This window comes from Calliphora vicina, chromosome 3 (genome assembly GCF_958450345.1).
Source record: "Calliphora vicina chromosome 3, idCalVici1.1, whole genome shotgun sequence".
NCBI classification, from domain to species: domain Eukaryota; kingdom Metazoa; phylum Arthropoda; class Insecta; order Diptera; family Calliphoridae; genus Calliphora; species Calliphora vicina.
In genome coordinates this window covers 55,123,461-55,138,146 of record NC_088782.1, presented here as the reverse complement: position 1 = coordinate 55,138,146, position 14,686 = coordinate 55,123,461, and the positions used below count along the sequence as shown (strand labels likewise).

The 14,686-nt window shown below is 30.2% G+C and overlaps 1 protein-coding gene across 1 annotated transcript in view; it reads right to left on the bottom strand.

Moving 5' to 3' along the window:
- The window catches only part of dpr10 (defective proboscis extension response 10), a 422,702-nt gene that overhangs the window by 24,043 nt on the left and 383,973 nt on the right, over positions 1–14,686 (bottom strand). The window contains exon 4 of the mRNA XM_065504727.1: positions 10,973–11,110. Coding sequence (XP_065360799.1) covers positions 10,973–11,110 — 138 coding nt within the window. The remainder of the gene's footprint in view (positions 1–10,972; positions 11,111–14,686) is intronic.

Sequence of the window (14,686 nt, the reverse complement as noted above, 5' to 3'; positions counted from 1 at the left end):
GTGTATTAATTACTTAAAAGTTTGGCTTTTTAGAATTGCTGGTTTGACGAAATTAAAACAAAATGGGTTTTAACTGGAAGCATAGATCCACAAGACGTTTAACGGCTATTGATCGCCATCGAGTATCACAAGCCTTCAAGTGTTTGTGGGGCTCTTGTCCATTATATAATGATGAATATAATGTGTAATAACAATTTTGTCTTGAAAGAGAATTTGCTAGACATTTAAGCTTTCAGATATAAAATACTCTATTTCATTTTGAACCACTTGATATTGGCAATTGTTATTTGTTCTTTTAATACTGCACAATTCTTGAGTATGTTGAAAAGCTAAATGAAAATCAGTAATGAATTAAAATGAAAATGGTTCACAAATATAAATTTAGCCTTTTTATTTACTCTTTAGTCTCGAAATTTTTAGCCTTTTTTAATCTCAAAAAAGGCTATTTTGAAATTAAGAAAAGGCTAGAAAAAAGCCACGAAGCTAAAACCAAAATTTCGAGGCTAAAGAGTAAATAAAAAGGCTAAATTTAGCCTCAAAAAGGCTAAACTGGCAACACTGGTTGTAAAGTTTCCGAAAAGTTGCGATTTTAAAGATTTCAGCTAATGGAGAGGATTCAAAACAATATAGAGAACAATCTGGGAGATGGACAGGCTGGGAGATGGACAGGCTGGTTTCCGGCCAACAAGAAGCTCCTTAGATCAGTCCAATACTCTACGGATTATAACTGAGCTATCTACAGAATGTGGCTACTGTCCATAAACTTCAAGGAAGCTTGTGATACCATCAGACGAAGAGGAAGAACCAACCTTTCAGAGCCTTTGGTCATCGCTTATAGATACTTTCAAAAATTACAAGTAAAAATGATTATCCGTATCAGAAGTAAAATATTGGTAGAATTAATATAATTAGTCAACCAAAACTATTATGCCTGATTTATTTAAACTTTAAAACTTTGCCTCTCTATGTGCACGACAACGAGACTTAAAAATGCTGAATTTTTAGCTTTTAATTTGAAACAGCCATTGTTAGCTATAACCTTTTACCACACAGAGAAAATTGATTTGTAATAGCAACCGAATTTGTTCGAAAATCGAATCAATCGAAAATCAGTAAATAAAGAAGAATTTCGATTGAAGCTACCAAACTTATATTACCACTTCAAAAATTTTGTAGCCACAACTGTAAAATTCGGTCACTAATGCAAAATCATTCATTTGGCAACAAATCTGTTTTCTAACAACATATGGATTCCGAGCCAGAAGAACTGCTTATCTTTTAGGGCACGAACATTCAAGCCAATATCGGATACTCTTTTCCAAAGTGAAGCATATTCCAGAGATACCCATCGATCGAAACAAATAGTAGTAGGACGGGACACGGTCTGGACTATTAAGGCGGGGAGGTAAAATTTTCCAACGACTTCATTCTAAATAATTTGTAATAGGTATTCCACCATGTGGCCGAACATTGTCATGATTACGGTTTAAAATAGTCAGTGTCATCCTTCTAGTAGTTTCATGAATTATCTAACCGACAAAACTAGAATGTTCTATTTCCACAATAATCACCTGAGCATTTTGCAGTTTTAACAGTTAATGTTGTCATAGTTATAATATGTTTCTACTGACTGAAATATTTATAAAAATTATGAATGTTTCATGCAGCCTTTAAAGATCGTTAAATTCAAACTGGAAACGCAATTTCGTAATAATGTTAATAGAGGTTTGATAACACGATCGTACGTAGCCTTTTATTTTTATTTAATTTTTCAGTTTCTTTAATGTATTAATTTCAATGAATAATTCTAATTGGAACATATTTTCCCAGAATTAAAATTTTCTTAGACAGTTTACAAAAACCTCTTAATTATTACATTAAATAAAACTATCACATATAACAATTTTTTCTCATAACCATAAACTTTCATGTAACACACACATCACCTAGAAAGGGGATGGTAATTTACTAATCTTTTGAACAGAAACCAAAAAACTGTTTCATTTTAATAGTTTTTGTTCACAATTTTTGTTAATTATGAAATTAAGAGAAAAAAAACAAATGCGTTTGAGCTAAAGCCTTATTAAACCTTGTACTGAATTATCAAAAATAACTGGTGGTTATGATTCTACAAAGGAAAAAAACATAATTTTATACTGGCGTTACTACAACAAACATTAAATGGAAATTTGTGTATTTTTTTTTAGCTCAAACTAAAAACTAATTTCGTAATTAATTCTTTTTTTACTTTTTTGCAAATACATACACAAAAAACATTTATTTTTGTAGAAAAAAATAGCAACCATAGGCGCCAAATAAATAAAAAAAGACTAGAAAGTAAGTCATTAAAAACACATTATCGGGCATATTTAAATAATGGTTATATCAACAACAACAAAAAAATTATATTTACACACAAACCACATATACACCTATTTGTAAATACATTACAGTACAGTATTTGTGTCTGTGTGCACAATGGTACAGTGGTAGATTAAAGAGAAAAGCTGAAGAAAAATACATTTTTTTCAAGTCGGGCATTTGGAAATTATTCTAACCTTTATCTGACCATTGTGTGGAAAACCACACAAAATCAATATTTTTTATACATTTCAACAAATTTGTTTATCGATGTTCATGATATTTCTTGAATTTTGTTGCAAAAAATGCATTGATTTATTCAGAAATATTTTGTGCTTGCCCTCATGTATGTTTTTCCACACGTATTTAAATTGTATGTATTTTGTACTCGGATTAGCATTTTTGGTCATCAATTGAGCTGATTATGCCATGATGTTACTTGTATAAAATATATAGAAATACTGTATGTGTGGAAAACAACACACGAGGGTAAACAATGTAAATATCTTGAGGATGAGTTAAGACTTAAAGTAAGTCTTAGTTCCACAAATTTTAAATTTAAATAAAGTTTTTAAATATGGACTGGTGGATGGTGAAAGTCTTATTCGGCCACATTGTTTCGTCGCCTGTCAAATCTGTTGTTTGTTATTCAGTCACTGGTACTAAATCACAATGACAAGCTACACGATTGACCAGTACGTCCAGTAGATAAAACCTCGTCACGACGTTGTCAATGATAAAAGTTACAGATCAATGATAACAATATTTTTGCATCAAATGATAGGAAGTTCTAGAAGGAAGGTGCACAATGGACATTCTAAATTAACGAATTGAGGGCATGATCATCTATCGCTACTTCAATTTTCCACAAATAATATGACCCCCATATACTGGGGATTCTGGATACGTTAATCACAAAATTTTAGCAGGATATATGCTTCAAAGTCTTGTGTTATTCCATTTCATTATCGAAGCGCCCTTTTGGAAAACCCTTTATATTATAAATGCAGTTTCATGCTTTCTTAGAATATTCTGAAAATCTCAAACATTTTTCTCCACAACATTAATTTATAAAACAATTGTTTTAATACATACACGAATCAAACTTTCTTGTTTCAATTTGTTTGAATATAAATTATAGATTTGTGCCACATTATCATAATTCACGTTACACTGTGCTGAGAGCATACAAATCTGCTTATGATGTTATAGGGCATGTAAATCAGGGATGTGATCTGATCCCCTTTTCATGTTGATTTCAGTTTTTCCTCCATATTTTTTTTTTTTTTTGCTTATAACACACAAAAACTACAGACACATTCACCACGAATTTGCATATAAATGTATTATTCAGCTTTCCTCTTTTTTGTTTGTGTCATACTTTAGAATATTCAATAGAATTCACATTAATGTTATGAAGAGTTAAATATTTTTCATACACACAAACACTTTTATAGATTGCATATTTGTATGGCATGCAAATATAGTGGATTTCAAAAAAAAAAAAAATAGATATAGAGTATAACAAAATATATGAGTTCCGGATGTATAAAATATTGTTTTAAACTTCAGACATATTTTTCATATGCTAGACATTTGTTACGCAAAAGTATAAAACAAAAAAAAAAATCGTAATGCACTTCAATATATTGGATAGCGTTATAGTTTTATTTTGTCCTCGTTAGATTTTCTCTTTAACATATTTTATGTGGAATGTATGTATAATCATAAATAAGTTGTCAGTTTCTATAGTTTTCAGATAGTTTTTATATGTGAAAGTTATATTTTTTTATCTCTTTGTGTGCAATAATTGTAATACTAAATTTATAATCGTATGAATCGAAGTCAATGCAGGTTGGATTTAATGAGGTAAGAAAAAAATATATGATGGTAAAAATGTACATAGTTATTATAAACCTGGTAATTACAATGAAAACAAGTAAGAGTGTTATATTCGATTGTACCAAATCTTATATATACATGACTAATTTAATACGGTCACCGATTTTTGTGCGTTTTGTAAGAAAAAACTTTATATGTTTAGGTCGATTTGTTTAGTTTTATATTTCATAATACTAGAAAATATCTGTTGTAAATAATATTGCTTTTCCGGATGTGGGCCTCATATTGGAGCTATAATCTACTAAAGGACGCTGAATTCACCCATGAGTTTCAGAAACATTTTTTGTTCGGAACAATTTTTTTTTTATATGTAGTTTGACATTCTATTTTTGAGAGAGACTTCAAACTACATATAAAAAAAAAATTCTTCCGAACAATAAATGTTTCAGAAACTCATGGGTGAATTCAGCTATATTGTACTGGTTTCAATTATTTCATAATTGAATCTAGTATTCATGTGCTCAAAAACAAAATTTTCTGATATTTTCTATTGAATTTTGAGTTTTGAATTTGATAATTTTGATAATTGAATACACAATTTTCGTTATTGGTTGAACTTTAAATACTCAAATTATTGACTAGATAATTTTCGTAATTGAAAACCCATTTTTGTTATTTTTTGTTTTTTCAATTACGGAAATTATCTATTCAATAATTTTTGTATTTAAAATTCAACCAATAACGAAAATTGTATATTCAATTGTCAAAATTATCAAATTCAAAACTCAAAATTCAATAGAAAAAATCAGAAAATTTTGTTTTTGAGCACATGAACTTGATTCAATTATGAAATAATTGAAACCAGTTCAATATGTGATAAATGTTTGAATTGAAATACAGTTTTTTCTGTATATGCATGAGGACTGTTTTAACACACAAGTGTGTTTTATTCAACTGTGTCAATTTATACATATTCACCACGAACACAAGATTTTTCTACAACTTGACCCACAATTTTTTTTTTAAATAAACATATTTTCTAACATTTATATCATTATATTTTTATTATTATAAAATATTCGGACCAAATTTCGTATTTTTAGATCCATTAGTTTCGGTCATATCATGTTATTAACAGAGGATATTCGCTGAGGTGGGTCAAAGTATTTCCACATATCTTTGTCCATATATGTTGTACCGATTTTTCCAAACATTTTTGAAAAATTAGAAATATTAGTAATAAATTTCATACCCTTACGTCCTTTTGTTTTGGCTCTATCGCACTTAAAATTCAGTTGATGACAAAATTCAAGTATTTCTCTTAAATAGCTGGCCACCACTGTATATGATCAATTCACAAGGTCTCCTATCATGTCATATTGTCATAATATCTTAATATTTTACAAATCGGTGGCTCGGCTTAACCGACACTTAGGCGTTCGGCGCAGGTCTCTTCTGGTTGGTTACGATAACACAATAAACATAGAATACACAGTGGTATTATTTTAGGAAATTGAAAGACAATAACAACATTTTTAAACCATTGTAAAATATTAGGATATTATGACAATATCACATGATAGGAGACCTTAGAACTGACCAATAGAGTTCAACAATTTACCCAGCGACCGGCAGTATGACTTTCTTAGAGAACGCTCTACGGGGGACTTGCCAGTTTTTCTACTGGAAAAATGGTGTCGTTCTTTGCACGGTGGTCAATTCCGGCCAAAAATCTATAACTTCTTTATTTCTTCATAAAAATTTTTGAAATTTGGTATTTGTATTAAGAATATCATAACCGATCGATCGATAAATATTTCGATACTCAAATACAGGGTTTGGCCAAAAAAGCATGTACGAAATTTACCACCGTGCAGTGGCTCTAGATAATTCTAAGGCGTTCGATAGAGTGTGACTTATTGCTTTTAGTGTCGATAAAAATATCTCTCGATTTATATCGAGCATTCTTAGAGATCGCACTATACGAGTTGTTATAGATGGAACCTCATCAAAAGAGTTCAAAATAAATTCAGGGGTACCGCAATGCTCCGTCCTTACTACTTCACTATTTCTTATCATTCTAAACGACCTTTTACATCAAATTTCCAAGCCTTTCTAACCCTTTCTACAATTATCGTCCAAGCCTGTCGGAGATTGCGGCAATGAGGCAAAATATGAGTGATACGCTTAACCAAGATTTTGTGACAATTTCTGAATGGGGTTGTGCGAATAGAGTCGATTTCAGTACATGCTAGACTGAATGTTGTATGTTAACACACAAATGCAGAACATATTATGTAGCTCCATCTATCTTTATTGGAGTTTTAAATATTAAGGAATCAAAAGCTATTGATGTTCTAGGCATGAGTATTCAGTGTAGGAAATACTCCACACCTTCTGATCCCCTTACTATTTACATCACTTATATCTGACCCAAAATCTTATATCATTAAAATCGGTTCAGCAGTTGTTGAGAAATTTAAAGCTAAAGTTGAATTATTAATTTTTTATAGCATTTAGTATGAAAATGCGGATTTTTTTATTTTTTGCATCAGCTTTACTTATAAAAAAGTTGTAAGCAGATAAAAACAAGTAAGGAAGTATGTTCGGTCAAGCTCGACCATATAATACCCTACACTATAATTTATTTTCGTGAATGATTTTCGGTAGAGGGCATTATATGGGAGCTATGACTAATTATAGATCTATCGCCATGAAATTAGGTCGTGTGATTTATGTCTATATGAATGTTATTTCTGTTGAATTTTATGTTTATACCAATATTTTTAAGAGATTTATGCTCGTTAAAGAGATTTTCGGAAGCGGGCCTTATATGGGAGCTATGACTAATTATGGACCGATAATCATAAAATTAGGTGACATTAATTCGGTTTATACAAAACTTACTTGGAGCAAAATTTGTGTAGATTCCTATATAAATTAACCCTTTACGACCGATAAAGTATAATTTCGGGAGAACATTTGTATGGGTGCTAGGTGCAATAATGGATCGATTTGAGCCAGTTTCAACAGGCTTCGTTTTCGGGCCGCAAAAAATGTATGTACCAAATTTTATCGCAATATCTTCAAAATTGCGATTTGTACTTTGCGCCAGTGATATGAACATGTAAAATACATATAGAAAAAAAATTTGGGAATAATTTCATTCAAATGAAAAAAAGTGTTCAACAAACAGGTCAAAACAGGTCAACAAGTATATATGAGCTAAAAGAGGACACTTTGGTCTTTCTCCTGGTAGTAACATTTGTTTAACTCCTTTTGACCCTAAGCACTTTCATTCCACTGAAATTCAAATTTGACTAAAATATAGTACCTGAGAACAAAATTAATAACACATTAGGTATAAACGGTACAGTGACAAATCATACCAGTTCTTAAAGACTATTATCCTACCAACATAACAAAAAAAAATCATCCAATTATCGATGATAGTTTGTGAGTAATGATAATTTACTTCTGATCAAATTTACAAAAATTAAATTTTTTATAAAATGATATAAAATATTTGACTTTAACAGCATGCCATGCACACAATTGACAATATTTTTATCTAATTTTTCGGATACCTTAGTTTCAATTTGTTTACTATTGAAAATGTTTGAAATCGGAATTAACAAAAAGTTGGACTTTTGACCGATGAAATTGAGATATGAGCCACCGCGTACAGGAGAGGACGAAGGTGCTTGTCGGTGACAGTAGAGTATCCAGCTGTATTGACTCACTGGAAAATCGGCGCAATGTGGGTTGTGTTTCACTGTTCTACCGATACTACAATGATATGTGCTCTGCTGAAATTAGAACGCAACACTAGTTTTTTCGGCAAGGGCTCATAATTTTTGGGTTCAATTTGGTTCAAGGATAATTTTTTGATTCAATGTCCTGTGTTCAGCAGATAATAACTTCTAACCTGTTTTGCTTTTAGGATTTATTTTGATAAATTTTCAATACCAAACTTCCGGCGATTTTAAACCATACCTTAATATCAGGGTTTCGATATTCAGCTCTAGCAACATATTTCTTACATTTGACTATGCAATAAATATGAAATTATCTCATTTCATCACAATCAGCTAATATAAATATTCATACTGTTCGTTCGTATTACTATTAAAATTGCAATGCTAGTCTGCAATATTTAGTAGCAAACACAATCCATTGCATATCCACCAAAATATATGTTCGTGCTTTAGTAGCACACACAGTTCTTTTGTCGTGCTAATATTGCACTCCATTCGTTTTATTTTGTTGTGCTGGCAAACTTTTCTAGCAAAAATACACACTTCTGTAGTTGTGCTATAGCACAATTGACATTTCTGCAATTGATGCTATCAGTTGCTGTTCTTGATAAGTGCATAACAACATATCGGTAAACACACCCAATGTACAGTTGGGCAGAATCAAAATTTTTTTGAAATAAATCTGGCATTTCTAAACGGCAGATCTGATCAGGATAAAATTTGACGCGGGCGTAGCCAAGGAGTATTCGAGTTTAAATTATTGAAATGGGCCCTACAAATGCCCCAGAGGCGGCGCTATGGGGGCTCAGAATAGGGTACCTTCGACATGCAAAATTTTTAAACACGTCCCATTTTTTTGTTTCCCATTCGATTTCAAAGAGTTTTATATGTTTAGAAAGCGCTCGCCTATGTCTTGAAAAAATATGCTTGCGCGTGCTATTTATCTCTTATACTTTTCGAGTTATAGGCATTTCAAAATTGAAATTTTAAAATGTTGCCATACCTTGGTCCGCTTTTTTAAAAATATAGGTCGTATTTTTGTACCGAACGGGCTCGATTTTTTTGTTCGTTAGACAACTAAATTATCAGTAATATACAAAATATTTCAGAGTAATATCGATTATAGATCCAATAAATAACGATTTTCAATTTAAGAATTCAAAAAATAGTAGATTTTTGCTGTTTTTTGGATGAAAAGGTGACTTAACTCTTTTTCATTAAAAAAAAACTTTCTTTAAGAACATATAACAATTTTATGTTTTTCTGTAGGTAGCTTTACAGAGAACATTTTGGTAAAAAAACTTGTCCTATTTTTTGAACATGTTGCCCTTTCGTCCTGCGGAATTTGACCTATTTTTTGATGAAAATTTCAACTTTGGGCCACATGTTCTAAAATCCCAAAGTTGGGATCAAAAAACGGAAAGCAGCTTTAGAAACCTTGATGTGTTCCCTATTTATCCCCAAAGTATTTTCCCAGCCCCGAAGGAAATGTAGACCCTATGGTTAAAATTGTAAAAAATACCATTTTCGGGATTTTCGCTTAAATTTTTAGAAATTGTGGCATTCCTTTTGACCTTTTGAAAAGTTTTTTTACACTTTGTAATTTAAAAAACGTTGAAAATTTCATTGAGTTTTGCTAATAAATAAAGATTTTATTACATATTACATATTTATTGAGTTTCTAAAACTGACATTTTTATCAAAATTTTAATAGGATTGCAAATACATATTAGGAACAATTTGATCCACATTTAATTTTTGGTCTTACAAAAAAAGTGCAAGTCAATATCTCAGTTAGATTCAAAAATATTTACACTAATGAATAATCGTTATTTCGTATTACATACTTGACAATAAAATAACTAGCAGCATCCAAATAGCCAAAAAACAAGAAATATCAATGCAACCATAGCAGAGCAACCAAAGAAATGTAAATTGCTGCCAGAGAAAATTGCTAGCAGAACAAAACAAAAACGAATGCTGACGCGCAATATTAGTTCGGCAAAAAAGTGTGTATGCTGCTATAGCACGAACATATATTTTGGTTGTTGTGCTACAATAACGAGTTGACAACTGGTTGTATCTGCTACTAGAAATTGCAAACTAACATTGCAATTTGTATAGTAATATATGAATAGTAACAGAAAATTTATATTAGCAGAGTTATACAAAATTATAATAGTAACTATATTTTTAGTATGCAGATTGATAAAAATGTATATTTACTGCAATTGACGGCTAATATAGTAGCAATTGTAAACCCTGCTTAATATCATAATTATTTTAAATATTACGTACAATCACTATTGCATTACAATGTTAAATTAAAGAAAATTATCTGTCTGAATGTAATGAAATAAAAACAACTTAAATAATTGAAAAAAATGTTACAAATATATGATTTTTATGAAATTATGCTTTAAATTTTTAAATCAGTTGCGATATTTCTGGCCACCTTAATCATGTCGCATGTTATGAGTAATAATAGTTTGAATAACAAAGAAAAATACATTGCATTTATTTACTACTGGATATTAAAAATGCATTAACATGTGGTTGCTGCAGTATGTAATCTTTATGACGACTACTGGTTAAAAGTGATAAAGAAAACGTAGACATTTAGTTTGTGAGACTGCATACGTTTTAAATAGTTATAATATTTAAGAAACACTTTAAACATTTTTCAAATAGTTTATCCTATTTTTCAATACTGAATTAAACCGACACATAGCTGTTGAAAGTCGGTCAAGTACATAGACTCGAAATTTTTTTTCTAGTTAGTTGTATATCGATGGTTTAGGTTACAAAACCGGAAACCTATTTTAAAGAAATCTCATGATTTTCCATCACTTGTATGGAACAAAAGATTTGACACAAAGTATTTCCTTTATATCGTATTTTATATAATTTGTTTAGTATTTCCCTAAATTGTTAGTTTAAGCCACATCAAAATTAGCAAAATAATTGTTAGTACAAATAACAATACAAGTTAAAAACAAAAATATCCAAACCAGCAACAGGCTGTATGGGACCAAACATTCCAGCAAATTCATCATCGGCCGACTGATAAATGCGATCATTTGAAATAACAAATGACTCGTCATTGTAAAACTGTTGCAGCGTATCATATTGTTCAGTATCAAGTGTATCTAAAGGAAAAACAAATAAATATACACAAAAAAAAAGAAAATTAAAATAAATTAAAAATAAAGTCAAAAGATAATTTAATGAAATCAAGTAAAACATTCAACAGAAAACATAATATATTGTATAAAGTAGGTAATTAAAGAAACGACTTTATGCATGAAACATGACCTACTTAACATAAAATCACTTCTTGTTAAAACAAAAATTATCCTTATCAATTGTTTCTTTCTCCATTTCCAATTGTTGTATCATAATGAAATAAATATATTTTTATTTTTTAACATAAAATTATCATTGGAAATATCCTTAAAGACCCTTAAGCTGTTGGGTGTGTATTGCATACAACAACTCCAACTACTTACCATACAAAAACAACTATGTACATACATACGACCTTACATAGATACAGAGCTACATATTATGAGCAACTTGTATTTGTAATTTCAACGTACATACACCCTGTACTTACATAAATATTTATGGTGGCAATGAAGAATGCGACGATCTTGAGATAATGATAACAAAAAGTCAAATGCTTGTTGAAACTTTTGCATAAATTACATGAATACTTACGAACATATATATGTATATATGCAGATACGTTGAAGCAAATGAGAATGAGTGTCATACCAGGGGGAGATTTATTTCATTTTCTCTTTTTGTTTTTAGTTTCATTTTTGTTTTTGTCTTGTTACTCTGACGTAATTTTCATTACTGTTCATTACAGCTTCTGTTGTATGAAGCAAATGTCATTAGTATGGCCTCCCATGCTTTGACAACAGAGTTGTGCATCATATCAGTGCACTGGGAATTATTTAAATGCTTATATTTCTATATTGTTAAATAACCATAACTAAATTACAAACTATTGTAGATAGATTGTAACACGAGGGACGTATTCACTGTGAAGCTACTCCACGATCTTTGTAAAGCTCTGATTAGGCATTAAATCAATGACCAATAGATCAGACAATATATCAGAATTCACAAAGATCAGTAGTATCCTCGATAAAGTGAAACAAATACATAAAATCTATTAAACACTATCTTTTTTAGCTGCAATAACACATCAAGACATTCATAGCATTTATGAAACCAACACAAAGATAAAGATAATTGACTTTTTGAATAATGTATTGTAAAATCTATTGCATTTACAATTTAACTTCAAAGTGTGATAAAAAATAAATTTTCCATAACAACACCAGTTCTTTGACAGTAGTGATACATTGGTCCAAGTTTTTGGACAAGTTTTATAGAGAACTTATTAGCTCCAAAACAACAGCTTTGAAGGCTTTTATGTTTTGGAAACAAATACTAAATTTATATCTCAAAAAATCATATTTTAAGGACAAGAACGAATCAAGCCAATTTCGGATACTCTGTTCTGAAGTTAAGTTTGAGAGCGTTATGCATCGATCGACAAAAATAGTAGTCGGATGGTGCTTTTCAACCACTTCTTTCCAAATTGTTGTTAACAGGTAATTCCACATGTAGCCTGTCATGATGGAATATTACAGTTTCATGTCTGGACGCATATTCAAACGAATCACTTGAGTTGGGTATAGGTTCCCTGTGATGGTCTGGCCAGATTTCAGCTGCTCATAATATATTGGACCCTTTTGGTCCCACCAAATACAGAGCATTACTTTAGGGCTATGAATATTTGGCTTTGGTGTCGATTCGGCTGTTTGGGTACGGTAAAGTCATGCACCCAATAAGTTATTTGTCTAATGGAATTGTGTAGAATTTCGTCATTGAATGTGAAATTGTGTTAAAATTGTTTAAAAAAAAAAAATCATAGATTTTTTAAAAAAATATTGGATAACTTTGAAATTAATTATCATCAGACAATTTCAAATCAAAATCACTGTAAAATGAAAAAATAACTTTTTTTTATCAGAGCTTTAATATTTTTAGCCCGTTTAGCATTTTTTTACAAAAATTCTCTTTTTCCTAATTAAGATTAAACGCATTTACATATATTCTGATGGCCGCACTTGTAAACCCAGATGAATCCATAACGTGTTAACGTTTGGTGATGCTTTTGGACTGACGACATCATTGGACCATGTTTTATGTCACGGCCATGTAAAATTCTTATATACCCTTCAACAAATTATACTCTAAAATAAAAATTTTTAGGTAAATAAAGTTAAATTTTTTTTTCTTAATTTTTTTTCGAAACTTTAAAAAACAAGTAAGAGAGCTATATTCGGCTACCCCGAATCTTATATACCCTTCACCAAATTATACTTCAAAATATAAATTTTTAATACTTTTAGGTAAACAAAATTTATTTTTTTTCCAAAGTTGTTTTTTAAATTTTTTGGAAATTTTTTTTTTTTTCGAATTGTTATTTTAATTTTTTTTTTGTTTTTAAATTTTATATTTTTTAAATTTTTTTAAATTTAAAAAAAAATTTGTTTGTTCCTTAAATTTTTTTTGGAGAAAAAAAATTCGGGTTAAAAAATATTTTTTCCTATTTTAACCCATTGTAGGTCCAACTTACTATGGTCTTATATACGTCGTTGCAAAGGTCATTGAAGTATCTATCATTAGATATCCATATTGTCTATATTAATGTCTTAGTAATCCAGATAGAGGTCAAAAATAGGTCAAAATTCGAGGTTGCCCTGGATTTTTCCTCATAGCTCAGCCATTTGTGGACCGATTTTGAATAGGAAACTTCTCGAAAGCATGTCTGACAGAATTATTGAAGATTTGGATCCCGAAGATATCTGGGGTCTTCAGGAAATTGATTTCAACAAACAGACGGACAGACAGACAGACGGATATGGCTTAATCGACTCCGCTATCTATAAGCATCCAGAATATATATACTTTATAGTGTCGGAAAATTATATTGTGGAAATTACAAAAGGAATGATAAACATCTTCTAATATATAAAAATCTTGTGTCACAATGTTAGTGTTTGAACTCCTCCGAAACGGCTCAACCGATTTTTATGAAATTTTGTATGTATGTTTGGTAGGTATGAGAATAGGTCGTAAAGTATATTTCATACCGCTAGGTCATTATCCAGAATTTATTTTTACCATTTTTTGGCCAAAAGCTTTTTTTTCGCATTTTATTTATTTGGCATTAAAAAATACCTATAACCCCAAATTTTCATCAACCGACCCTCACCCACCCGTTTTTTAGCCGAGATTTTAGTATTTTGTATGAGCAATATCCAAATATCAATATTTAACTATTTTTATGAAATTTTGTATATATTTTTGGTAGGTACGAGAATATTATATATCATACCGCTAGGACATTAGGATGTCCCTATCCATTTTTTAAAATATTTTTCGCCAAAAAATTTTGTTTGTATTTCTCTTCATTTGGCATCAAAAATACCTATAATTTATTTAACAACCAAAATATTCACTAGAAATAATTTGTATGGCAGAACAACGTTTGCCGGATCAGCTAGTATATGTATATACCCTTCTCACGAAGGTATAAAAATATTCAAAATTTAACTTTTTTCAAAATTGTTTATAATTTTTTTTTTTCGAAATCGGCTTTTTTAATTTTTTTTTCCTAATTTTGAAATTTATTAGTAAAA